Raw genomic sequence first — 25,982 nt, 5'->3', positions numbered from 1 at the left:
CGCTCTGCTTGATCGACTCACTTAAACGTTCTTATTTTAAGCTCAGAACCCACAGATCTTTGGCCTCAAAGATTATTGTCCATTGTTTTGTATTTTAATTCTTCGCTTTCATTTCAAAACAATCTTTCTAAATTATTATTTTATGCTTGATCTTTATATTTCAAATTACAATTTAAAAAAAATACCAAAGAAAAATTAAAATATCCGTCTATAAACAAGAGGAAACGAATTAGGATAAGGGCCGCATAGTTAACCTAACTTCTTCACTGTCTTATGTGTTGTTGTTTAGAAGCTAAGTACTAAGGCTTAAATAAAAATATTTAAATATTGTTGTTATAACGAAAATAAAAAAAAAACATATATAGTGCTTTTTTCTGTCTAAATAATTATAATTATTGTATATTTAGTTAAAATTTATTATTATATTTCATAAAAAGACTGAGTTCACAATTTTTATTATTTATACTAAGTATATATAAAAAAAGAAGATTTTAGGTATGTGTGTATGTATATAATTTATAAACGAATTACATTGAAATAATTGCATTTAATGTTATTTTTAAGAATATAAAAAAATTACAACCAAAATTCTAAACCAAATAAAATAAATTAGTAATTTCAAAACATCAAAGCCAAAAATTTGTTATTCAAAGAAAAAATAATTTGTTTTAATTTTTAATATAATTGATTGAAATAAATAAATCGAATTAAGATTACATCTAAAATTATATTTAAAAAAATAAAATATCTTTTTAAATAAAAAAATATAACGAACATTCTGTAAGCAAGTGACAAAACAAATATACACGGAAAATAAAATTAATTTTTACTTGAAAAATTGTTGTTTTCGACAGCAATTTTTTACTAAAAGAATAAAAATAAAAACAAAATGGCAAAGTTTGTCGGCATTTTTGTAATATTGGTGTTCAAAATTTGTATTTAGATATACATAATTATATAATGAAAATATTTATACTCAAAAACTATTCAGGAGGATGCGATTGTTTTTTTAAAAACAAACTTATAGGCGCAAAGTGGAAATAAAAAGCAAAATAAAATATTAATAGAATTTTATATGTATATGAATATTTATTCACAATATACACTTTTATTATTTGGATTTATAATTAGAAAAATAGATGCATGCAATTTCAATGTTATTATTGGGTATAAACAAAATACAAAAACAGAATTATATCCATCGATGATATAAACCATCATACTAAATGCTAAATTTATTTAGTCGTGCGGTATATGCTTCGTTAGAAGTCTGTGTTGTTTTTCTTTTTTTTTTGTAAATTTATACATAATATATATTTAAATAATTTAATCGAAAAAATGCAAACAAATAAATTCATACACAAAAGTAATACTCAAAAAATATAAGTTTATTTAGTTTTATTGAAATTGGTATAAGAATTAGAAAGCGAAGGAGATGGTAAGTACATTTAAACGATTTTATTCTATATACAATTTTGGGATACAAAATATCAAAGTCGATTTTGACAATACAATACACATGTACAATTCTGACAGAAACTGTTAAATCTTTGTATGTATAAGAAAACAAATACGTGACTCCTGTCAACTGTTTTAAAAGACATCACTGAAAAATGACATTAAAACAAAAATGGCGTTTAATTACACATGTCAAATTGTATTTTGCAATGTGCTGCTTAATTAAGTAGAACGATTTTATTTTTAATTTCTGACAGGGGCGATCGCAGGTAGGGGTTTTGGAGGTTAAACTTATTAACTTAACTTTTTTCACTTCTTGAATTGTGACACACAATATTTTAAAACAAAAACAGCAACCCTGCTTGCCTTTGTCGCGTTTTTGTCCCTATTTTTCAATAACAAGAATAAAATAAATAATGAAATGTCCTAAATTCAATATTTTTAAAAACTTGAATGCGTTTCTGCATGTAAACATATGTATGTACCTTAATGTAAGACACGAAACAATATGGGGCATATTCATAGTCATATTTTAAACCAGAGTCTTATTGAACTGGAGTTTAAGTTTAACATATTTTGTTTGCTTTTAGTTGATAAATTTTATGAAGTCTGTGGTTTTAAGACTTGGAAGAACGCAGATATTAACAAACATTTCATTTAATTTCGATCTATAATATTAAGAAGGTCAATCATAGACTTGAAATTTTTTTTCTCTCGAATCAATACCTTTCACACAAATCGTTTTCATCTATTTCAAAGGGGTTCAATCGGGTTAAGAAGGAGTTTGGTTTTTTGTTAGTTGGTAGCATTAAAATGTTCAAATGGTAGACATGTGCACAAGAGGACACAAGCGTCCACAGGTTTTTCTCAAAACCAACCTCTGTCTATCAATTCCTACTCTCACCTCCCAGTGGTGAACATCGGGTGCCTAGTACCTCAACTGGAGATTGGGTTCCAACCCCAGTGGAAAGTTGTTGGGGGCAGCAAACGAGAGAGGTGGGGAGAGGTGTTTCCACTAAGGCACCTCTCCTTATCCTCTCCTGGGGGTTGTGCGTCGGGGTGACTTCCTGGCCACGTTAAAGCTTTCATAGTTGCGAAGCACCAACAAGTCTCGGATACGGACGGATTTACTGTTGACAACCAACGCAAACGAATAAAGGACAACGAACTTCCGATATGCACGTAGAATGTTAGGTCCCTTAACAGACCACGTGCGGCCGAAGAATTAGCGGAAACCCTAGACCGATATATGCTTAAGTCTTTTGACATTTTAATTTTTGATATTAAATTTTCAAATAAAATGTGTTGTAACTTAATTTACTCCATCAGTTTGTTTATTTTTTAAGTTTAATAGATTTGGAAACAGCTTAAACATGGGTTCCGTCGTGTTTATTTTTAGACTCCAGATTATCGTTTTAAAATGAGTTTAAATTGTTTATGAATAATATAAACTGAAGTTTATTAACTTCCCATAGGAAGTTATTGCAATGGGTCCGATTTGTCAAATTGAAAATTTTGACATTTCTCGACGTTTCAAGGTTCCTAGAGTCGAAATAAAAGATTTTTAGAAAGATGTCTGTGCGTGCGTGTGTACGTACGTCCGTACGTTCGTACGTCCGTACGTTCGCGACGTTTTTTCGTCCTCCATAGCTCAAGAACCAGAAGAGATATCAACTCAAAATAAATTTTGTTATACAGATAATAAGGCAGAAAGATGCAGAAAGGGCTCTCAAGAAAATTGCGTTGGTGGTTTTTTTTACCATAGCAGTTTGAAAAAAGGTGAAAATTTTGGTTAACCCTAAATATCTTACGAACCAAAAATGCTAGAGACTTGAATTAAATTTGATATAATATATTGTAACGTGATACCAAACAGGTATATTTTTTGAAAAAAAAATCAATATAACGGTTTTTTTATAAATCAATAAAACTGAAAAAAAAAATTTGTCACCTCCAAAATTTTACGACTTAAATATGATTTCATCTCTAAAACAATTTTGTGCAACGAAAAATAATGTTTTTGACATCTGATAAAATTTTGAGAAAAATCTAATTGACAGTTTTTCTTATAAAAAATAGAAATCTAAAAAAACATTACTCAAAGTTCGTAAAAATTGAATATCGATTCAAATATCTTTTCAAAACTTTGAGATATTGGCTTTAATTAACTTTTGTCTTTCAAAAAATCTTGTTGTCAACATTTAGTTAAAGTTTGAAAAAAATCGAATTGACAGTTTTTTTATAAAAAATAAAAAACCGAAAAAAAAACTAACAAAAGTTGGTAAAAAATGATTTCCGACTCAAATATCTTTTAAAAAACTTTGCGATAATAGCTTCTTGCTAATTTTTTCTTATAATAAATATTGTTTTCAACATTAGGACAAATTTTAAGAAAAATCGAATTGACAGTTTTTTTTACAAAAAATAAAAACCTAAAAAAAATGTATAAAAGTTGGTAAAAATTGATTTTCGACTCAAATATTTCTTCAAAAATTTGAAATATTGGCTTTAAACAAATTTTATCTTATAAGAAATATTGTTTTCAACATTTAGTAAAAATTTTAAAAAAATTCGAATTGACAGTTTTCTTACAAAAAATAAAAACCGAAAAAAAAATTAGTAAAAGTTGGTAAAAATTGGTTTTCGACTCAAATATCTTTTCAAAAATTTGAAATATTGGCTTCAATTTAATTTTATCTTATAAGAAATATTGTTTTCAACATTCGGAAAAATTTTGAAATAAATCGAATTGACAGTTTTGTTACAAAAAATAAAACTCTAAAAAAAACAATACTAAAACTGGTAAAAATTTACTTTCGACTCAAATAGCTTTTCAAAAATTAAAAATATTGGTTTTAAACTTATTTTATTTCACAGAAAATATTGTTTCGGATATTTAGTAATTTTTATATAAAAATCCAACAGTCCGTTTGTTTATAAAAAATAAAATCTACAAAAAATAGTACGCAAATGTGGTAAAAATTGAACTTTTAAGCAAGACAAATCGCAGACGGGATGGGAAGTTATCAGTGTGGGTCGCATCCCAGCCTCTTTTTTCATTTTAGAATCAGAACTTATAAAGTAACTATGAATAAGATCCTATGTCTTCGGTCTAAAGGTTCGGAACGCAATCAAAATTTAAAAATTCATTACAGCAATCTACGGTAAATTTGAATATGCGGAGACAAACAAAACAGAACTGTGAAAATAGAAAAATCTCTCGTCATCTCTTTGTTTTTTTTAGTACCTATCTCTATATAAAATAGTGCCAAAAAAGAAAAAAAAAAAACACTTGACATTTAAAATAAAAAAAAAAATACAAAATATATTTTTTGAAATAAACCACCTCCCCCCCGCCCAAATTTTTTTCTGCGTTCGCTCCTGACAGTTTTACCTTCTTAAACGTCAAACTCGGCATTTGTCATTATTTTATCGTTAGTATTTGGAGCGATTTTCTTTCAATAAACATTGAGTAGGTTTAGACGACATAAGGGATTTCATTTGGCCTCAACTGCAAAATCAGTTCAAGGCAGCTTTTCAGAAGTCATTAATTTGAAACTTGGAAAAAACTACTAACAACGTTAATATTTGAAAAAAAAGTTGGAATAAGTTGTATTTTGTATTATAAAGAAAAAAGTACTTATTTTTTCCAATATGACAAGAAACCCTTTTGCAAGAAACTTTAAAAACAATTACCAATAGAAATGAGAAATTAGTTTAGTTGACAGACATAAATCCATCTGTTACTCACTTTCTTTATGGTATCATGCATAACCATATAAGCTTACAAGTAGCTAAAAGTACACCGATAGTTTCGTTTGGGGGGTTAGTTATTCAGCTCTATTATTAGAGTGACTATGAAATAGTGAAGTGGCCAATATTGTTAATGATCAACTTCAAGGAGGCTTTAAGCCAAATGACTAAGTTAGCGTCTGAAATCACCTAGCGGTATAAGATGGAACAGGACATCAGGTTTAGCGAAGGGTTTGGGTAGGATGTTTCACTCATACATAACCAATAAGGGAAAATTAAGAGTTTCAAATAAAATATTTAGGATGTTTATTTAAAATTTCGAAAAACTTATTTTTAACTACACCTTAATATAAAAATCAAAATGACAGTTATTAAAAAAAAAGAAAAAAAACTCTATTAAGAATACTTCACTTAAAACTACACAAATATCTCAATAGAAAACAGTTTTAATGTTAATTACTGATCCCAATAACAAATTGCGTCGTAATCGGAAACTTTAACGAATTCCGTAAAAAAATCTAAAACGATCGTAGTGGAAAAATTCATAGAATTTCAATTTTTTTCGAAAATCATAAAAGTTTCCCATTACGATGGAATTCACGATAGGGTTGATTGATAGCATAATTTTCGAAACTCTTTAAAGCCACTTTTTTATTGCAAACAAAAATAATTTTAAAAAAGAGGCTGGGATGCGACCCACACTGATAACTTCGCATCCCGTCTGTCGATTTTTCTTGCTGTTGTTAGTTGAATTATTCTTAAAAAATTTAAACTTACCAACAATATTTTCATATAAAGAAATAGAGCCCTTTCTAAATCTTTTTATTTCGACTCTGGGGACCTTGAACAGTCTAAAATGTCAAAATTATCAATTTAAAAAATTGGACCAATTACAATAATTTCTTGTGGGAAGTAAAAAATAAAATAACAAAAAATAAATTAAATATCAAGACTATTTTGACCAGGTTGGAAAAATCCAGCTGTCACTTACAACTGTCATAATATTTGTTGGAAAACAATACAAATATAAATTTTAAAAATCGTTTAAACGCAATATTTAATTTAAGTGATTTGTTTTGACAGTGATAATATTTTTCTAGAAAAATTAAGAACTAAAAACAAACATAAAGATTTCAAGACAATTAAAAATATTGAAAAACAAACAACGAATTTAATACTAGAGTATACTAGTCGAACAAACTTTTTAAAAATAACTCTAAATTGGCTTAATAAGGATCACCCTATACTGTTAACTTATATAGAACCAATTTCCACCCTTTAACGTACAACCACTCCACCTGTCGCCAATTTCATGCAAAACCATAAACACAAAAATCAATAATTCCACCCTTCGTTAAGTTTCATCAGTTAGTGGGTTCATATTTTTGCACAGAAGACGACGACGTACGTGAAACCTTTTAACACAACCCTCATCAGTACAATCGGGAATTTCTTCGCAAGAAAGTTGTTCCAAAAATAACCTTTCAGTGTGTCTATCCCTTTAAAACCCAAACCTTATCCACAAATTATTAACAAACTTAAAAAAAAAAACAACAACAAAATTTAACAAACAAATTTATCATAACTAAAAACCAATTCGCCTCTAATAATTTTTGTATTCAACATTTTCATATCAAAATTAACACCGGTCTGTGGTCGCTTAAAGTAAAAAAAAAATCTAAAAAAAAGAGCGAGGGAGAGAAACGTGTGTCAGTTTCGAAGTCAATTCAATTCACATGAGCGAAGAAAAAAAAAATATCTACACATAGTTACACGAATTTTCGTCGTCGAGCATGCCCATAACTTCCAAAACTACTACTACTACTACCTTTATTCCTGCCGAAACTATCCCTCATCCAAGGAATTGTCAATTTATCATCAACTAAATCACGACGAAACGGAGACGAAGAAGACCAGTCGCTCGGGGTTTCTGTAAACTGCATCAACATACTCAACAAATCCACCAAATATCCATGTGGCGCGGCGATGGTGTTCCCCCATCATCATCACCATCAGCACCACCAACTCCATCAACTATAGCAACTTTCAGCAACTCAGTCGCAATCGCAATCTCAAATATAAGAATATCAATTAAATTCAAATCATCATTATCATCATCATCATCATTATCAAATCCGTTAGCATATCTCATAATTAATCATTATACTCGTAATAATATTAATATTAATAACTCCAAACTGTGTTCAACAATAATGCAATTCGCCATATTTTCTATGTGACATAAAAATAGTAACTACACACCACACTGCATCCGGATCCGTGTCAATCAATATAGAGTAAAACCGTGTTCGTTGTCGTCTTCGTCGTCGTCGTTATCGTCGTCGTCGTTATTGTTTCCACCAATATCGGAGTTAAAGTTAAATAATTATATACCGTATTTCGAATGTAGCTAATACTCAAAAAAATAATATAAACATGAATAACGGCATTTACATATAACGTTAACATTTTATTTATTTTCTTAAAATAAAACAAAAATAATAAAAAATCAATTTTACTTATGATTTGAGAAATGGAATAATTTACAAAATCGGGTGTAGCTGTTGTAAAAAAAAAACGAGCAAAAGAAAATTAAATTCAACAAAAAGGAAGGAAAAAAAAGAAGAAAACTCAAAATCAGCAAAAAAAAACGAAGGAAAAAAATTAAAAGAGTGAAGGAAGGAAAAATGCCCTTCGTCGAAAATCTCTACACCAGTTCGCCATCGCCATCGCTAGCGGTACTATTATAGTGTCTCTCTGTCTTATGAGACAGAATGTGTTCATGTTAGGTAGGATATCCGTTTTGACAGAGAATTTCTTTTTTTTTTATTCCTCACTTTGGGGATTTTTATTTTTATTTTGTATTATTTGTTATATACTCCTCCCAAATCCTTGTGTGTGCAGTGAGGATTACACACAAAAATCCGACAAAAGTATTTTATTTTTTTTTTGGATTGTGTGTGCCAAAAGGAAGATCCTTATGCTAGTTTACGGTTTACACCTTTCTGGGTTGAGTTGAGTTAAGTTGGGTTAAAAAGCAGCAACGAAAAGCGTAAAGGATATGCAGGAATAGGTTGTTAAAAATAAAATGCAACGACAACGTCAACGACAGGGGTTGTGCTAATGAGTTGTTGTTTCTCATTTCCGGGTGTATTAAATCATGAAGATCCGTTGCAAGTGGATTGTTGTATCTCTCCCATGAGTGACAAAACAACGGATGACGATTGTGAGTGCCAAGTGATAAGCCCTAGAAAATAAGGAGCAGGTGATAGAAGTAGAAAGTGGGGGGGGGGGGCAGGTAAAAGAATGTGATGTTCAGAATAGTGGAAACATATATACATATATCTCATGACACACCCCACACCAATTCTTTTGCTATATATGCACTTTTACAATACAAATAATGAAAAACAACAAAAACAAATAACAACAACAACAACAAACACAACGGTAAAAAAAAAACAGTCGCCGTGGTTCAGTGTTAAAGTGAGTCCATTCAGTGCGCTTGCGAATGAGTGCTTCTTCATGTTAAAAAATTTACTAAGGGGTGGCTGAACTCTTCCTTAAACATAAAATATAAGAAGATGCAAGCTAATCCTTTTAACTGTTAGGAATTGGTATCTATACATTTCTATATGATGATAACACACAACGGACCACGACGATAACGACGCAGGCAGACTATCTGATGGATGTCGAATAAGGCCAAAAGAATATGCATTAAATTATTTGTAAACAAGAAGTGTGTATATTTCTTTTATTTTTTTTTTAATTATTTATATTCACCCACCTAACGGTTGTATACTATATACATACGTCTGCTCAACTTTACCTACAAAAGTATTTAAACAAAAAAAAAAAGAGTGCGTTCAGTTCCGTTGCACATCCCTTGCGTTAATTAGCTGAATATATTCTAGCAATGTGCTGAGTAAGTGCTAATTCAATTTAAATTTTCAAGCAGCTAGAATAAGGCTACTTAAAATAAGGCGGGATATTTGTGTTAGGATTGTTTTTAGGTTCGTGTTCTTTTTGTGGGTTTTGAATTCTTTTTTTTTTTTTTTGTCTTATAAATTGGAGGTTTGAAGTTCGACCTGGATTGTGAATGAAAATTATAATTAGTTTAGTTTTAGTTTTGTGTTGAGTTCAAAATAGTGTCTTTATTGTCGGTGGAGTTCTCTTAAGATACAATTTGAAACATCCTTCCATAAGGGACTTAAATTTTATTGTTTAAAAGTTAAATCTTCAAAGGCTTATGTATACTTACTTAGACAAAGGGACCTCTAAAAAACGAAAAGGGTGGCAGGGCGCGCAAGAGGGGTTCAACAAAGAGATAATAACCGTGGGATGATTTGAAGTACACACTTTCGATTATGTGTGGTGTGTGACCATCATCATCCAGTTTAGCAGAGTGGGAAGATTCTTTTTATGCCGGCAGTGCGCACATCCCTAGTGTAGCCAAATTCAATATACCATATATAAAAAACCAAAAAAAAAACAACAACATAACTTTTGCTAGCATGCTTCATAATTGTTGTTGTTGTTTATTGTTGGCTGGATAACAAAATATCGTTTTCATTGTTTCCTATTATAACTATTAAAGTATACCCGCGTTCGTTCTTTCGTTGTTGTATATGATGGAGCTAGTATGTCGCCTCCGTATGATATAACTATATGTACCCTTACCGTCCCATTCAAACCCTCCTTTCTTCTACTTTTTCCCTAAAAGCTATTGAAAGAGCCTACGTCACCGAATTGTGCCAGCAATTTGTAGTGCTTAATTAATAAAACAGCGGTAGGCACGTTGTTCTATTATATACTTTGTAGCATTTACTATATTTTATAACTACATATATACATAGGTATAACCATTTAGAAAAAAAAAAAGTACAAACTGCCAAAGAGTGTAAGGTTGTTGTTTTTTTTTTTATTATTATTAGTCATTCGATCAATTGGCATAGTTTGCATAGATATCTCGACGCTGTTCTCATAAAGAGATGACACATCTTTAGCTAAGCTTCCCAGTCTCTACTCTAGTCATTAAATTCCAGAGATTATCTAAAACAAAAGAATTTTGTTACTTTTTCTAAATTCTTTAATCTTCTTATTTTAGATTTGTAGAATTAACTAATAATAATAAAACGGAATGGTGAAAATGGAATCCACAGAGGAACAGGATAGGAAGTTAGTTTTGGAGTTTTGTCATTTGCTAGAGAAATCGAAGCAATTATTTAATGGACTTAGGTAAGTATTATTTTTGTATTCTTCTTAGATTTTTAATTTCTTTCTTTTTTTTAAATTTTTAATATAAATATTTATTTTTTAAAATATAGAGATCTACCCCAATATGGCCATCGACAATGGCAGGCATATTTTGGACGAACATTCGATGTTTATACAAAACTTTGGAAATTCCAACAACAACACCGAATGGTCCTTGATTCTAAGTATGGTTTGAAACGTTGGCAAATTGGTGAAATTGCTAGTAAAATCGGTCAACTTTACTATCACTATTAGTAAGTATGTAGTCTAGTAGTATGTAGGCATTTAGTTTTTTTATAAAGTTAATTTCAAATTATAAACTTTACCTAGATTTTTAAAGGTTTTCATGATAATTTTCTTTAACATGACAAAAATAGCTTAAAAAACAAAACTTTCTTCAGACTTCTTTTTTTTCTTAAAAGGCTAATTTTTTCTCTTTAAAAAAATATCTAAACATATATTTTATACCTTCATACTATATGAGCTGGAGAAAAATAAAACAAACTAAATCTTTCAACAAGCCACTTTACCCGCAACTGTAATGGGAGTTTTTTTTTCAAGACTTCAAGAGATACTTCTATATTTTAAACAACCACTTAGAAGTTTTTGTATGTAAACTTCCTTTCTTTTGTTTCAAAAAAAAAAGTTATAGTAGGGGAAAAATACAAGCATCCTTAAGAACGGTTACATATCTGAAGACTAGAGGAAAATAGTTTTGAGTGAATGTGCAAAAAAAAATTAAATACAAATATTTAACCCATGATCAAAAGCGAATAAAGTTTTACAGGTTAGCTTTAAGGAGTTATACGTAACACTGCATGTATTTATATATTCAGTTGTTGTGTTTACCATAACCTAAAAAAAAGTTAAATACTCTAATTAGAGGTAGAAAGATAAACCTGTCATTCTTTGATTATCTCTGTGATTTAAAAAAAAATTGATAAGATAATTGAGGGATATTTTTTTAACATCGATTACAGAGTAGGTTCTGTGAATGGCTCTATAGAGCAAGTCAAAATATCACTGTGAATATATCCAGAACTCATTCACGGATTATTTAATTGGGGTGGATGTAAAATGACACTTTTTATTTCGCCGAATTGCGAAGTATCATTTGACAGTGGTTGCATTCACAAAGCTAGCGGCTACGTAGTCAAGGGATTCTGATTGGCTTAATCTAACTACAAAAGTAGTTGAAATTTCCCCTCGGAAGTCCAAGGTAGTGTAAACATTACGGCTACAAAGTTAGTGCACACTGGTTTTGACGTTTCACAATCAGCTGTTCGTTAAGGACATGAATCTTTCGGTATTTAAATACAAATATAAATCAATCATATTATATCTTCTATTTGGTTTTATTGAATTTAAAAAGAAAACAAATTATTAAAAGTTCTGAAAACACTAATGTTTCTTATTTTATAAATTTGTATTTGTCATTAATATGACAGTTCCGGATTGACTAGCTTAGTAGTGCAATTTTGCATTCACAAAGCTAGTTGTCAGTAGCTTTGTGAATGCGCCCAGTATTCACTTAAGAAACATGACAGCTCTGATTTTAAAAAAGAAGATAAACTTTCTTGAACGTGAAACTGTTGAGCAAACGTTATTTTAGATTCTAAAAGGAGGTCAAATTGAAATGTCTTACATACAGTTATAGCCTTTTCACACCAAACCCAAAGCCGGGTTTTCGGCAAAAAGTTTTCGAAACTCTGAAAACCGTTCACACCGAACATTTACACGTTTTTATTTGACATTTAAATTTATTTAACACCGGATGTCAAATTGTGTATTGATGAAAAAATGTGTGCATAAAAGTTTTGTTCTTTTCAAATTATTTGTGAAAGTTAAAAAATGAATTCTAACCAATTCAAATTGATTTTAACGTAATACTAGCTCGTTTCGAAGTAGAGTTTTAACTGAAGTTCTTTGTACGGGTGGAATGGGCTCACAACATGAACCAACAAGAACTACAAGCTCGCTTGGCTGCAGCTATTCTCTTTGTTTACTTCAATCGGGTTGAACAATTCACTAAGGAGAAGTCAATTGTCTAGAAAATATATCATAGAATCAACAATAAACAAAACTGTTACAATAACAATAAATTTTATTTAAACATTTTTCTCTTCTTTCACAACAAATTCAATCCAAAATACTGAGCTTATGACTATTGCTTCTGCTGGCCATGTCAGAATCGCCATATATTGCGGCCGTCTGAGCAACTTATAGGTGGGGTTGAGAAGATTCTGAACGATTTCCTGTAGGTCCTTATGGAACAAAAAAGGTCAATTCCTAGTTCCAGATTCGTACCAAAATCACACTCATCAAAAGCGATCAATGAAGCTGTTATGATGGGCTGCAATTTCTTCATGACTATCCCTTTGGTTTCTTCCTTTGAGGACTCGAATGGCTTGTCCAAAGGACTGAGGATCTTCTTGATGTTGGCATCGATGTCCGTCAAGGAGCGATAGCTTACTGTTTTGGTTTTATTCACTGGAACACGATTCCCACATTGTGGAATTTTCCTAGCCTGCTGCTACTAAGCCTCCACCAGAGATTTTCTTTCATACTTATTCTTCTCCACAAATGAACTTATCGCCTTTCTCATATCTCCCATAGCCTTGTATAATTGAACGGAGTTACCGGAAAGTCATTCTCCAGGTAGTAAGCAAAAGCGTCGAACATATTTGTGGCGACAAGCTGGAAGACGCATCCCTTGGAAACATTATTACGAAGTATGAGCAAGTCTTCGTCGTCCTTGGGGTCGTCACGCCAGTAGCCATAGTGAATTCCGGTTCCTCGCTAACAAAGAGCTTTTGAAACTCTGAAGGATCATATAAGAACCGCCAGTGCCGCAAATAGCCACCAGACTTTTATTCTCTTATTGTGTAGGGAAATTGTATAAATAATAATACTTACCACGACCAAATTTATTTCAAAATGAAAAATATTTGTTTTGACAGCAGCCATCAGCTGTTTTGTTTACATTAATTTGAGCACTGAATGTTTCGAAAGGTTTGTTTGTTAATTAAACTTTGAATTGCTGCTAGTTTTCGATAGGTTTTCGATGTAGGTTTTCGGCCAAACCCGATAATTTTGCGAAAACCGGGTTTTGGACTTGGTATGGAAAACCTATTACATCAATTTTCAGAACTGTCAGAAAAAAAGAAAAGATCACTTTCTAAAATCTAAAGCACAAGGATTTACTTGACTCACTGACAGTTAACAACTGTTTTGGTGTTAGTTTACTGAAATAGATAAAATCTTAAAAATGTATTCTTTAACAACTAACAAGTCGAATTTTATTGTTGATTGTACAACATCTTCAAAATCGATGTTTTGAAAGCTCAAAATAAAATTGTGTTTTCTATTGGTTGGATTTTAATAAAAAATTGATTTTTTTTTAAAGCGAATAGAACATGATTGAAAATTGATTTTACTGTTTTAACTCGTGTAGTTTTCATTAAATTAGTTGTTTTAGCTATAAACAGATGAAGATGAGCTTAATTTATTCTTTAACTCGTCAACCAAAGTGATTTAAATACAAATGGTATCTGTGGCGCAATAGTAAGTTCATGGAACTGTCATGCAAGAGTCTTTGGTGCAACCCTCCCAACTACTATTTGCAGAAATTGACAAATACAATACTAAGAAGCTACTCTTCTCATACAAAAGTGCTTCTTAAATTAGCCGTTCGGTTCCAGCATACAAATTTTAGGTCCCTTTCTTTCTTGACATTACTCTCAAACAGGTATGGTTGAGAGTCGCTTGACCCTGGTGATTCTTAACAAGCCTTTTCACCATAAAAGATAAAAAATTAAATTACTTTGTTTAGTAATTTTTAAAATCGTATTAATTTAAACAAATCAAAATCCTCGTTCACTTAATTAGTTTTTGAAGAAGTAAATCTCTCGAAGAATTTTAGAATGAAAAAGCAGAGAATTTGATGATTGTTAATTTATTTTACCATTTTATAAACCTGTCAATCAATTAATTTTACCAATTTAGTTGCAAAAGGTGAAAACCTGTGATTTTTACAAACCTATGAAACAAAATGAAATTTGTACTTTTTTTTAACTTCCCATAGGAAGTTATTGTAATGGGTCCGATTTGTCAAATTGAAAATTTTGACATTTCTCGACGTTTCAAGGTCCCTAGAGTCGAAATAAAAGATTTTTAGAAAGATGTCTGTGCGTGCATGTGTACGTACGTTTGTACGTCCGTACGTCCGTACGTCCGTACGTTCGCGACGTTTTTTTCGTTGTCCATAGCTCAAGAACCAGAAGAGATATCGACTTCAAATAAATTTTGTTATACAGATAATAAGGCAGAAAGATGCAGAAAGCGCTCTCAAGAAAATTGCGTGGGTGGTTTTTTTACTATAGCAGTTTGAAAAAATGGTGAAAATTTTGGTTAACCCTAAATATCTTGCGAACCAAAAACGCTAGAGACTTGAATTAAATTTTATATAATAGATTGTAACGTGATACCAAACAGGTATATTTTTTGAAAAAAATCAATATAACGGTTTTTTTTTTAAATCAATAAAACTGAAAAAAAAATTTGTCACCTCCAAAATTTAACGAATGAAATATGATTTTATCTCTAAAACAATTTTGTGCAACGAAGAATAATGTTTTTGACAAAATTTTGAGAAAAATCTAATTGACAGTTTTTTTATAAAAAATAAAAATCTAAAAAAAACATTACTCAAAGTTCGTAAAAATTGAATATCGATTCAAATATCTTTTCAAAAACTTGAAAGTAAGGCTTCAATTTTATTTTATCTTATAAGAAATATTGTTTTCAAAATTCTGAAAAATTTTGAGAAAAATCGAATTGACAGTTTTTTTTACAAAAAACAAAAACCTAAAAAAAAATTTATAAAAGTTGGTAAAAATTGATTTTCGACTCAAATATCTTTTCAAAACTTTGAGATATTGGCTTTAATTATCTTATATCTTTCAAAAAATCTTGTTGTCAACATACAATTAAAGTTTGAAAAAAATCGAATTGATAGTTTTTTTTACAAAAACTAAAAACCTAAAAAAAAATAATTTATAAAAGTTGGTAAAAATTGATTTTTGACTCAAATATCTTTTCAAAACTTTGAGATATTGGCTTTAATTATCTTTTATCTTTCAAAAAATCTTGTTGTCAACATACAATTAAAGTTTGAAAAAAATCGAATTGGTAGTTTTTTTACAAAAAATAAAAAGCTAAAAAAAACAATTTATAAAAGTTGGTAAAAATTGATTTACGACTCAAATATCTTTTCAAAACTTTGAGATATTGGCTTTAATTTACTTTTATCTTTCAAAAAATCTTGCTGTCAACATTCAATTAAAGTTTGAAAAAAATCGAATTGACAGTTTTTTTACAAAAAATAAAAACCTAAAAAAAATGTATAAAAGTTGGTAAAAATTGACTTTCGACTCAAATATCTCTTTAAATATTGGCTTCAAACTAATTTTATCTTATAAGAAATATTGTTTTCAACATTTGGTAAAATTTTTAAAAAATCGAATCGACAGTTTTTTTTACAAAAAATAAAACTCTAAAAAAAAAACAATACTTAAAATTGGTAAAAATTTACTTTCGGTTTAAATATCTTTTCAAAAATCAAAAATATTGGCTTCAAACTTATTTTATTTCACAGAAAATATTGTTTTCAATATTCAGTAATTTCTATATAAAAATCCAAAAGTCCGTTTTTCCATAAAAAATAAAATCTACAAAAAATAGTACGCAAATTTGGCAAAAATTGATACGAGTACATAAAGACAAACTTTTAAGCAAGACAAATCGACAGACGGGATGGGAAGTTATCAGTGTGGGTCGCATCCCAGCCTCTTTTTATAAAACATGCTTTGGACTGTTAAAAGTTCAAAATTTTAATAGTTTTTGACGTTCTTAAAGAAATGCCAATTATTCTAATTCTGTTTGATTCGATCTTTTGCCTATGCTATTGAAGAAATTTATTTTATTTAATGTAGACTTTTAGAGCGAGTGTCGTAAAATAGTAAAAACGGTTATGAATTGATTGTTTAAAAAAATGTTATCAAGTGTTAAGGATTGCATAAAATGTATTTTAACTGTTATAAGTCTTTACAACAATGATTATTTAATTTTATTATCAATTTCTATTTTAGCCTTCGAACTAGCGAAACAAACTACCTGAACGAGGCATACCAGTTCTATGCAGCAATCCGGGGTCGGGCCTATTATTCGCGAGCAATTAAAGAAGACCGACCGGATTTGATGGTGAAAAAGTTACGCTACTATGCGCGTTTCATTGTCGTTTGTCTGCTGTTAAAAAAGATGAAGCTGGTGCGTGAGCTAGTCACCGAACTGGAGAAACAAATACAGGAGTACACTACAACGTAAGTGACGAAAAAAATAAATATTTTAAATACAAATTTAAACGAATTTTTTAAATTTTTAAAGTTACGAACCCGAAGACCATCTTGAATGGTCTCTAGTACTAGAAGAGATTAAAGGCTTCATCAAAGCAGAAGCAGCAGTTGCTGTTCTTCATGCGGATTCTAATCCCATCATTTTATCGCACAGGTGAGAATGTGAACAGTTCGCATAATTTATGGATAACTCGCCCGTGCTTTCTACTGATGAACAGAATAAAGAGTTTTTGAACAACAACTATAAACAGTTAGGAGTTATACGAAGTTATCCCTTTAGTTCAGAATTTTTTTAAGTTTAGGAAATGTACTCTACAAATATAAAAAAGCAACCCTGAAACACTCAACAACGCAAAAGAATGCACGCCGTGTTGCATCCACATTAATCTCATACCCATATCCATACTGCACTCTTTTTAATACCCATACATAAATATTATATGAATTCGCTCATTTTGTTCGTATCGATCTTGTATCGTATCACACATACAACACATAGCATATATCATTCTTCTGTGAAAGCACGGGCCTTTGTTGCCAAAGCGTAGAATAGCCCAACTTCACCAATTGATGATCAGTGGTTCCGGTTCTAGGTTGTCCCCGCTAACGACTCCGCCATGCGAACGTTCGCCGCACATGACTTTGAGCCTTCAGGAGATCTTAATTGTTGGCTCAGCGTGTGAGCAAGCTAAGTTCTCCGAGCTTACAATGGATATGTTTCGGTAAGAGTTCTTCTTTCTTCTTTGCTTTTCTTTCCAAAAGATGACTTTTCAAGACATTTTATTTTTTTCTCATTTTAAATTAGCATGCTACAAACGCTTGAACGTGAGCCAACGGAGTCGTCAACGCATCCATTGGGTGGACCCCATGGGATGCATGGGCACGATGCTAGTCCCGCAGCCAGCCGCATACCACCATACGGTGTTCCAGGCTCTAAGGGCTATTTAGAGAACGGTCGTCACTACCGAGACAATCCTCATAAGTATTTACTATACAAGCCTTCGATTAGTCAACTTCTGGTGTTCTTAGCTAGCGGATTTAAAGAATTACCTCCAGGAGGCGCTCTACTTTTATACATGTCAGCTGATGGCTGTTTCTCCACAACAAAACATCCCGAAGATTGTAAGATCAAACAAAAAAAAAATCCTTACAATTTTTAACATAATAATTCTTATGCATTTACTTTCTAAAAAAACAGATGGTTATGAATTAGGCGGTCTTGCAACGAGCGTCAAACGTGATGGCGTCGATAGTGGAATCGCTTGTCGAGGGAAGTCCTACAAGGAAAACCATTGTCTATATCCTGGCGATTTGTATCCGTTTACAAGACGGCCACTTTTTATTATAATCGATTCGGATAATTCATTCGTCTTTCAACATATACCCCGGTACTTTGGACAGCCACTGGTCATACTCATGTCACCACAAGATGTACCACCAGCGTTTCAAAGTATAAGTTTTATTGGTTACACTGGTTTTATTAAAGATTTAACATTGTTTATTGTATTTATTAGCTGATGTCCAACATCATGGATCCCTATTTACGTTGTTCCTGCATTCCCCATTGACCGCTCTATGTTACGTTTGTAATGTGGGCGATGTTCCCATTCATCATTGGGAGAGATGTCAGACTTATGTAGATCGTTTTATAACAGAGGCATCACGACTGGTCACTCGATGTCGTATAGATGAAATAGAACAAGGAATAGGCTATATAGGTGAGTTGGTATTTCATTTTAGAACTAATCAATTTTTCGTCGATAAAAAAGTGCGTATACGCCTTAGTGTCCCCATCCAGATTTAATACATTTTTAAGCTACAATACAACTTTAATACTTTCTTCATATTTATAGACTCTTCATATGTCCAATTTTTCGGGGACGATTTCCTGCGCACACTTATGTTGCGCTTCGTCTTTTGTGATGTTGTGTTGCGGCTGCATCGTGGTTTTTGCGGCCGCCACATGAGACCGCGTTGTGAACCACCATTACCATCTAATGAACTACTCGAACATCCATCGCTATCGCATATAATATTCCAATTGGCATCTGCGCTCGATGTGCGCGGTCATTTCTCAGAAGGTCCTGACGGTGATTGATGATCCTTAATACAAACTCGCAAAAGCAAAAGCAGAAACTTTGGCAGATAGGTTAACTAGTTAATGTGTTTGAGCTTAAAAATAACAAAAGAATAAAGGAAATGGCGCAAAATCGATATATATATACATAAATAAATGGATAAATGGAACATGATGGCAGTTGGACGATCATATATAGTAAAATTAATAAATTATAACAAAATATACAATAATACGAAACCAACCGGAAACGGAGCAAGCGATAAAACAAAAAATATTTATATGCAAATGGAATAGGCGTTCGGGCGTTCAGAGCGGCAATATTGGATGGCATTATATTATATATATTAATGGTGGAAACAGAAACGGAAATAAAAACAAAAATGATAATACTGTGTACATCTTAATTCTATATAGTATATAAATAATATTTTTTACTGTGTACTATGACGATGCTTTCATACTACACGCCCAATATTTATTTATATAAATTAATATATATATAAATATAAATAAATAATAAAACAAAATATATATATACTCATTTTATATTTTTGCGGAAAATTTTATACTTATATAAAATAAAAATAAAATAAAATCGGCAAAACAAAATAAAAAATTAAAACAAACAACAACAAAAAAAAAAACAACTTAGAGCGCATAATATTAAAATATACGTAACGTAATAAACTATGTAAATTATTATAAACTATAACTTATAGAAATATATTTTTATTTTTATTTTATAATATAATATAATTAAATTAAACGATATTTAAAGTAATACCTATACATATTTATAATAATTTCGTTTTGTTTTATAATTCGATTCGACAGTGTATCATAGATGCACCTATACTCTCGATTTAAACAAAATAAATTAATTTATATTATAAATATTTAAAACAAAAAATAAACTATCGCTTTCTTAATGCCATTTATTTAAATAATTTACTTTTTAAACAAATAACTCAATGATATTTAATTGAAATACATACAAAAAAAATACAAACCAAAAAAAACAAAAATTTATATAAATTATATTATAAACAAATTATAGCCTAAGCTAAATTGTTTCGAAAATTATTATTATAGATCATTAATTTTATTTGTATGATAAAATTAATATCGTGGCAATAGTTAAAAAAAAGAAAACAGAAAAAAATACAAAATTAATACAAAAGGAAACAAGTAATATTCATTAATACATAAATTATTTAATAACAAACCGAAACAAAAATTATAAAAAAAGAAGGAATAAAGCACACGTTCGAAAACAAATAGAGAAAAATGTATTTTATCTTTTAATTGATTGACTGATTTTATTATACACTGACACAAATTTCATTTTGGAATTTCTTTGATGGGAGCTGCTATATTTTTAGCTTCGATAGAAATTAAGAATACGTGCACCTTACTCAATTTTCCATGTTTTTAATTCAAAATGGTTTTGGCCTAAAGGAGTAAATACAATTTTCGTCGGTATCGGACAACGTTAAACCACCGTCAAAGCAGCTTAAAAAAATATTAATCTACTACCATAACGTAAATGGACTTCGGACAAAGACCAACATGGTTTACCAAAACATTAACAATCTTCCACTCACGATATCATAATATTGACGGAAACATGGCTCAACAACTCTATCTCAGACTCGGAGCTTTTTGACTTCTCTTATCAAGTCTTTAGACGTAATCGTTATAACTCAGACGATTCAAACGCCGTTGGTGGCGGAATTCTTGTTGCTATCAACAATACTCTCACTGGTTACCTGATTGACGACTTTCGATCAACAGACATCGATAACTTCCCATCACGTCTGTCGATTTGTCTTGCTTAAAAGTATCAATTTTTACCAAATTTGCGTACTATTTTTGTTTAGATTTTATTTTTTTTATGAAAGAACGGATTATTGGATTTTTATATAAAAATTACTGAATATCGAAAACAATATTTTCTGTGAAATAAAATAAGTTTGAAGCCAATATTTTTAATTTTTGAAAAGCTATTTGATTTGAAAGTAAATTTTTACGAAGTTTTAGTATTGTTTTTTTTTTAGAGTTTTATTTTTTGTAAAAAAACTGTCAATTAAATTTTTTTTAGAAGCTATTATCTCAAATTTTTGAAGAGATATTTGAGTCGAAAATCAGTTTTTACCAACTTTTGTTAATTCTTTTTCGGTTTTTAATTTTTTTAAAAAACTGTCAATTCGCTTTTTTTTCAAAATTTTACTGAATGTTAACAACAATATTTTTGAAAGAAAAAAGTAAATTAAAGCTAATATCTCAAAGTTTTGAAAACATACTGGAGTCGAAAATCAATTTTTACCAACTTTTGTTAATTTTTTTTTATTTTTTTAATTTTTTGTACAAAAAAAATTGTCAATTCGATATTTTACTGAATCTAAACAACAATTTTTTTTTGAAAGATAAAAGTAGTTTAAAGCCAATATCCACAATTTTTGAAAGGATATTTGAGCCGAAAATCAATTTTTACCACCTTTTATTAATTTTTTTTTTAAGTTTTTATTTTTTGTAAAAAAACTGTCAATTCGATTTTTCTCAACATTTTTCAGAATGTTGAAAACAATATTTCTTATAAGATACAATAAGTTTGAAGCCTAAATTTCAAGTTTTTGAAAAGATATTTGAATCGATATTCAATTTTTACCAACTTTGAGAAATGTTTTTTTTAGATTTTTATTTTTTATAAAAAAAACTGTCAATTCGATTTTTCTCAAAATTTTATCAGATGTCAAAAACATTATTAGTCGTTGCACAAAATTGTTTTGGAGATGAAATCATATTTAAGTCGTAAAATTTTGGAGATGACAAATTTTTTCCAGTTTTTTTGATTTATAAAAAAAACATTTTTTTCAAAAAATATACTTCTTTGATATCACGTTACAATATAGTATATAAAATTTAATTCAAGTCTCTAGCGTTTTTGGTTCGTAAGATATTTAGGGTTAACCAAAATTTTCACCTTTTTTTCAAACTGCTATGGTAAAAAAACCCGTACCCGTAGCATGATGGTTAGTGCGTTGGACTGTCATGCAAGGGGTCTAGGGTTCAATCCCTGCCTGTGTCACCTTAATTTAAAAAAAATAATTTCGCGAGTACTGCCTCTTGCGAGGAATTGACAAATCCTTCAAGAGTAATTCTTGTCATGAAAAAGTGCTTTCTCAAACTAGCCGTTCGGATTCGGCCTAAAATTGTAGGTCCCTTCCATTCCTGACAACAGTACTCGCACACAGGAATGGTTGAGAGTTGTAAGTCACTAGGCCCTGGTTCACAACGGACTGTTGCGCCACCCCATTTGATTTGATGGTAAAAAAACCACCCACGCAATTTTCTTGAGAGCCCTTTCTGCATCTTTCTGCCTTATTATCTTTACAACAAAATTTATTTGAAATCGATATCTCTTCTGGTTCTTGAGCTATGGACGACGAAAAAAACGTCGCGAACGTACGGACGTACGAACGTACGTACACACGCACGCACAGATATCTTTCTAAAAATCTTTTATTACGACTCTAGGGACCTTGAAACGTCGAGAAATATGCTCTGAACCAGCTGTGATTTCTTCTGCTGTAAAAATTGTGGACGCCATCATCCTGCATTAGACATACGAGTAGCACTTAATTCAAACATGGCTTCACCTCATATGCTATCTAATAACAACAAACTAGAACTCAACTTTAGTTGGTGTAATTTTGAAAATCTTTTTAACTTACAATGTGCGACCAATTGGGATCACTTGTTTTGTAACTTAAATACTGACGATATGTGTAACATTTTTTTTAAACTCTTTTTGAGTGTTTCTACAAAACGATTCTATTTAGAAAAAAAATCGAAATAACTTGAGTGTCCCACCATGGTTTGATTCTTACGTTAAAAATTTAAAAAACAAAAGGAACAAAGCTTTCATGGAAATTGTTACTAAATTATCAACATGTAAGACTAAGTTAGATCAATTTACGTTATCGCACATTTAGCAACTAAGTTTTTGTACAATCATGATAAATAACGTAACAGATAGATATATACAAATTATTACTTGGAATACTAAAAGTATTTATAACAAACGTTTGGAATTCATTTATTTCTTAAACAGGCACAAGATTGCCGTTGCTTTAGTAACGGAAACTTGGCTTGATAACGATATTTACTTGACTTCACCTAATTATAAGTGCTATCGAGTTGATAGAACTGAAAAACAGGGTGGTGGAGTTGCAATTCTCATCCGAAAATCAATTCGACATTCGATTTTGCCAGTAATTCGAACTAAACTAATAGAAAATATTGGTATTGAAGTCCAATTAATGAATCGTAGGACAGTCATCATCATCGTTGGAAAAAAGATTATGCTTGAATCACGACTTGACTGTCGGTGGAGACTTTCTTATTGGTGGTGATTTCAATGGCAAACAAAGAGAATGGGGTTGCATTAGGGCAAACTCCTTTGGAAATATTTTATATGATCTGTCCAATACTTTACCGGTAAATGTGTTGTTTTCCCCCAGTCCTACTTATGTCCCCAATAGTTCTCGTGGAAGTCCCTCCGTTCTCGATATTTTTGTAACAAGTGTGTCAAGTCAATTAACCTCACCAATTACTTTAAATGAGCTCAGCTCTGATCATTATCCTGTATTATGTGAACTTCTCTCGTCGGGAATAAAACAAGAACTACATTACCTAGATTTCAAAAATGCAAACTGGACACGTTTAAGGTCAATTTTAAAAAGTAAACTTCGAGATATTCCTACTGGTCTAGAAAGTGTAAGCAGCAAGAATGAAGTTGAAAACATTGTGCATAACTTTACTCAAGACATTATTGCCTCTGTTAATCGATCTGTTCCAAAAGTTATTAAAAAACCATTTCACCAAAGTCTATCGCCGCATATATTGGAACTTATAAAAAATAGAAACATCCAAAGAAGAAACTGGCAAAGATATCGCCAACCTATTTTTCGTGATAACGTTACATATTGAATCGCCAAATTTCTTATGAATTACTAAACCAAACAATTCTTGTTTGGAATAATAAACTATGTTCCTTAGAGAAAAATGCAAAACCCTTCTCGAATATTGTAAAAATTGTAAAAAACAAACATCGACAGGTTCCTTTTCTGAAAAACGATTCAAGAATCCATTATACGGATTTGGAAAAAGCAAATGCTCTTGCTCTTAGTTTCTCCCAAAACCATTCTGTAGCACAACACCTAGGCGATGTTTCAACAGATCATCTGGTAGATACAACTATTCAAAACTTAAACCAAATGATTTTTGACACACCACAAAATATGTTAGCAACTCAGAAAGAAGTAGCTGTAGTTGTTCACACACTTAAAACAAGAAAATCTAGTGGGCTCGATCAAGTTAAAAATCTATATTTAAAAATGTTGCCTAAAATCGGAATATTCTTCCTTACATTCGTCATAAATGCTTGCTTGAAAATGCAATACTTTTCTACTACTTGGAAAATAGGTAAGGTAATACCAATTCTCAAAGCCGGCAAAAAATCTTTTAGGACTGAAAGTTATAGACCAATCAGTTTACTCAGCAATATCAGCAAAATATATGAGAAAATAATTAAAAACAAAATTGCTAAAACAATAACTGATAACAACTTATATCCAAATGAACAATTTGGTTTCAGGAGATACCACAGTACATCTCATCAAGTGCTTCGTATAAGTAACTTAATTAAAAGCAATCGCTCCCAAGGTATGTCTACTGGAATGATATTGTTAGACATCGAAAAAGCATTCGACTCAGTTTGGCACAATGGTATTATTTATAAAATGATTTCCCTCAATTTTCCACCTTATCTGTATAAAATTGTTCAAAGTTTAATTTCAAATAGATCTTTTATGGTACATGTAAATATTAGTGTCTCGGAAATAGTACATTTTGATTTTGGTGTCCCTCAAGGATATGTCCTTGGGCCGACCTTGTATAACCTGTATTCCTCTGACTTTCCCAAATTACCATCCTTTTTGCTGCCGACACTGCAATACTTTCTTCGCATACGTTTAGTCTCAACATTGAGACGAACTTAAATAATGCGATGAGAATATTATACCAATATTACAATTGATGGAAAATCAAACTTAATGCTGACAAGTTACAATTTTCAAATTTTAGGTAGAGCGGTTTCTTGGGACAATCAAGTGAAATATCTCGGTATCTTCCTTGATTCTAAATTAACATTCAATCACCATATTTCATAATCACTAAAAAGAGTCAAGATAGCAACCAAACTGCTGTTCCCTTTCTTTAATAGGAAGTCTCTACTTTCAGTCGAGAATAAAACGATAATTTGTAAGGTTATATTCACGGGCAATTCACGTGCAAAATGTACGGGAACTGTTGGTGAAGCTTTGACATTTGGTTTGTTCATGTTCACAACGTGTACTCACAACTGTGTACCAGTGAGCAATGTCAAAAGTTCACTTTCTCCACTGGCGAACGTTCACTTCACGAGGAAGTATGTACTAGGCTTAAAGGCGAATGTCGAATTGATCGAAGATAGAATAATTAAACTAACAACAAAATTCTTTGATAGACTTGATCTTGCTGATAACAATTTGGTTAGAGAATTTTATAATCAAATTTAAAAATTTTATTTTTTTAAATAAATGCATGTATTTATTAATTTAATTATGATTTATGTATTGTTTCTTTGTTTATTTGATTAATTATTTATTTATTTATGTATTTATTTATTTATTTACTTTTTTATTTATTCATTTATTTATTTATTTATTTATTTGTTAATTTTTATTTTGCTTATTTATTTAGTTACCTACTTATTTATTTATTTATTTACTTATTATTTTTGTTTTAATTATTTATTTATTTATTTTATTCTACTTTATCAATTATTTACATTTTTATGTAATTTATTATATATTTATTCATACTTATTGTTAACAAATTATCTTTTATTCAATTATTGGTTCGTCTGTTAACTTGATAGACTTCATACCCTTACTAGTCATTAGCTTTATGATTTT

General features: G+C 30.5%; 1 protein-coding gene across 3 annotated transcripts; it reads left to right on the top strand.

Moving 5' to 3' along the window:
- The first annotated feature begins 2 nt into the window (after positions 1–2).
- Positions 3–20,241, top strand: LOC129944628 (protein SCAI). Of its 3 annotated transcripts, none has more exons than XM_056054193.1 (10): positions 3–1,438; positions 10,322–10,452; positions 10,542–10,724; positions 16,620–16,850; positions 16,915–17,037; positions 17,462–17,605; positions 17,689–18,005; positions 18,082–18,333; positions 18,398–18,601; positions 18,737–20,241. In XM_056054193.1, exons 2-10 carry the CDS (start codon positions 10,355–10,357, stop codon positions 18,979–18,981), a joined length of 1,797 nt encoding a protein of 598 aa, XP_055910168.1. In that variant the 5' UTR covers positions 3–1,438; positions 10,322–10,354; the 3' UTR covers positions 18,982–20,241. The 3 variants fall into 3 exon arrangements, with proteins under 3 accessions (XP_055910168.1, XP_055910167.1, XP_055910169.1); XM_056054192.1 differs by lacking the exon at positions 3–1,438 and adding an exon at positions 6,614–8,000; XM_056054194.1 differs by lacking the exon at positions 3–1,438 and adding an exon at positions 6,615–8,000 and having other exon boundaries at positions 17,477–17,605.
- The last annotated feature ends 5,741 nt before the right edge of the window (positions 20,242–25,982 follow it).

Source organism: Eupeodes corollae, chromosome 2 (genome assembly GCF_945859685.1).
Source record: "Eupeodes corollae chromosome 2, idEupCoro1.1, whole genome shotgun sequence".
Classification (NCBI taxonomy): domain Eukaryota; kingdom Metazoa; phylum Arthropoda; class Insecta; order Diptera; family Syrphidae; genus Eupeodes; species Eupeodes corollae.
This window is presented reverse-complemented; position numbering and strand designations above follow the sequence as displayed.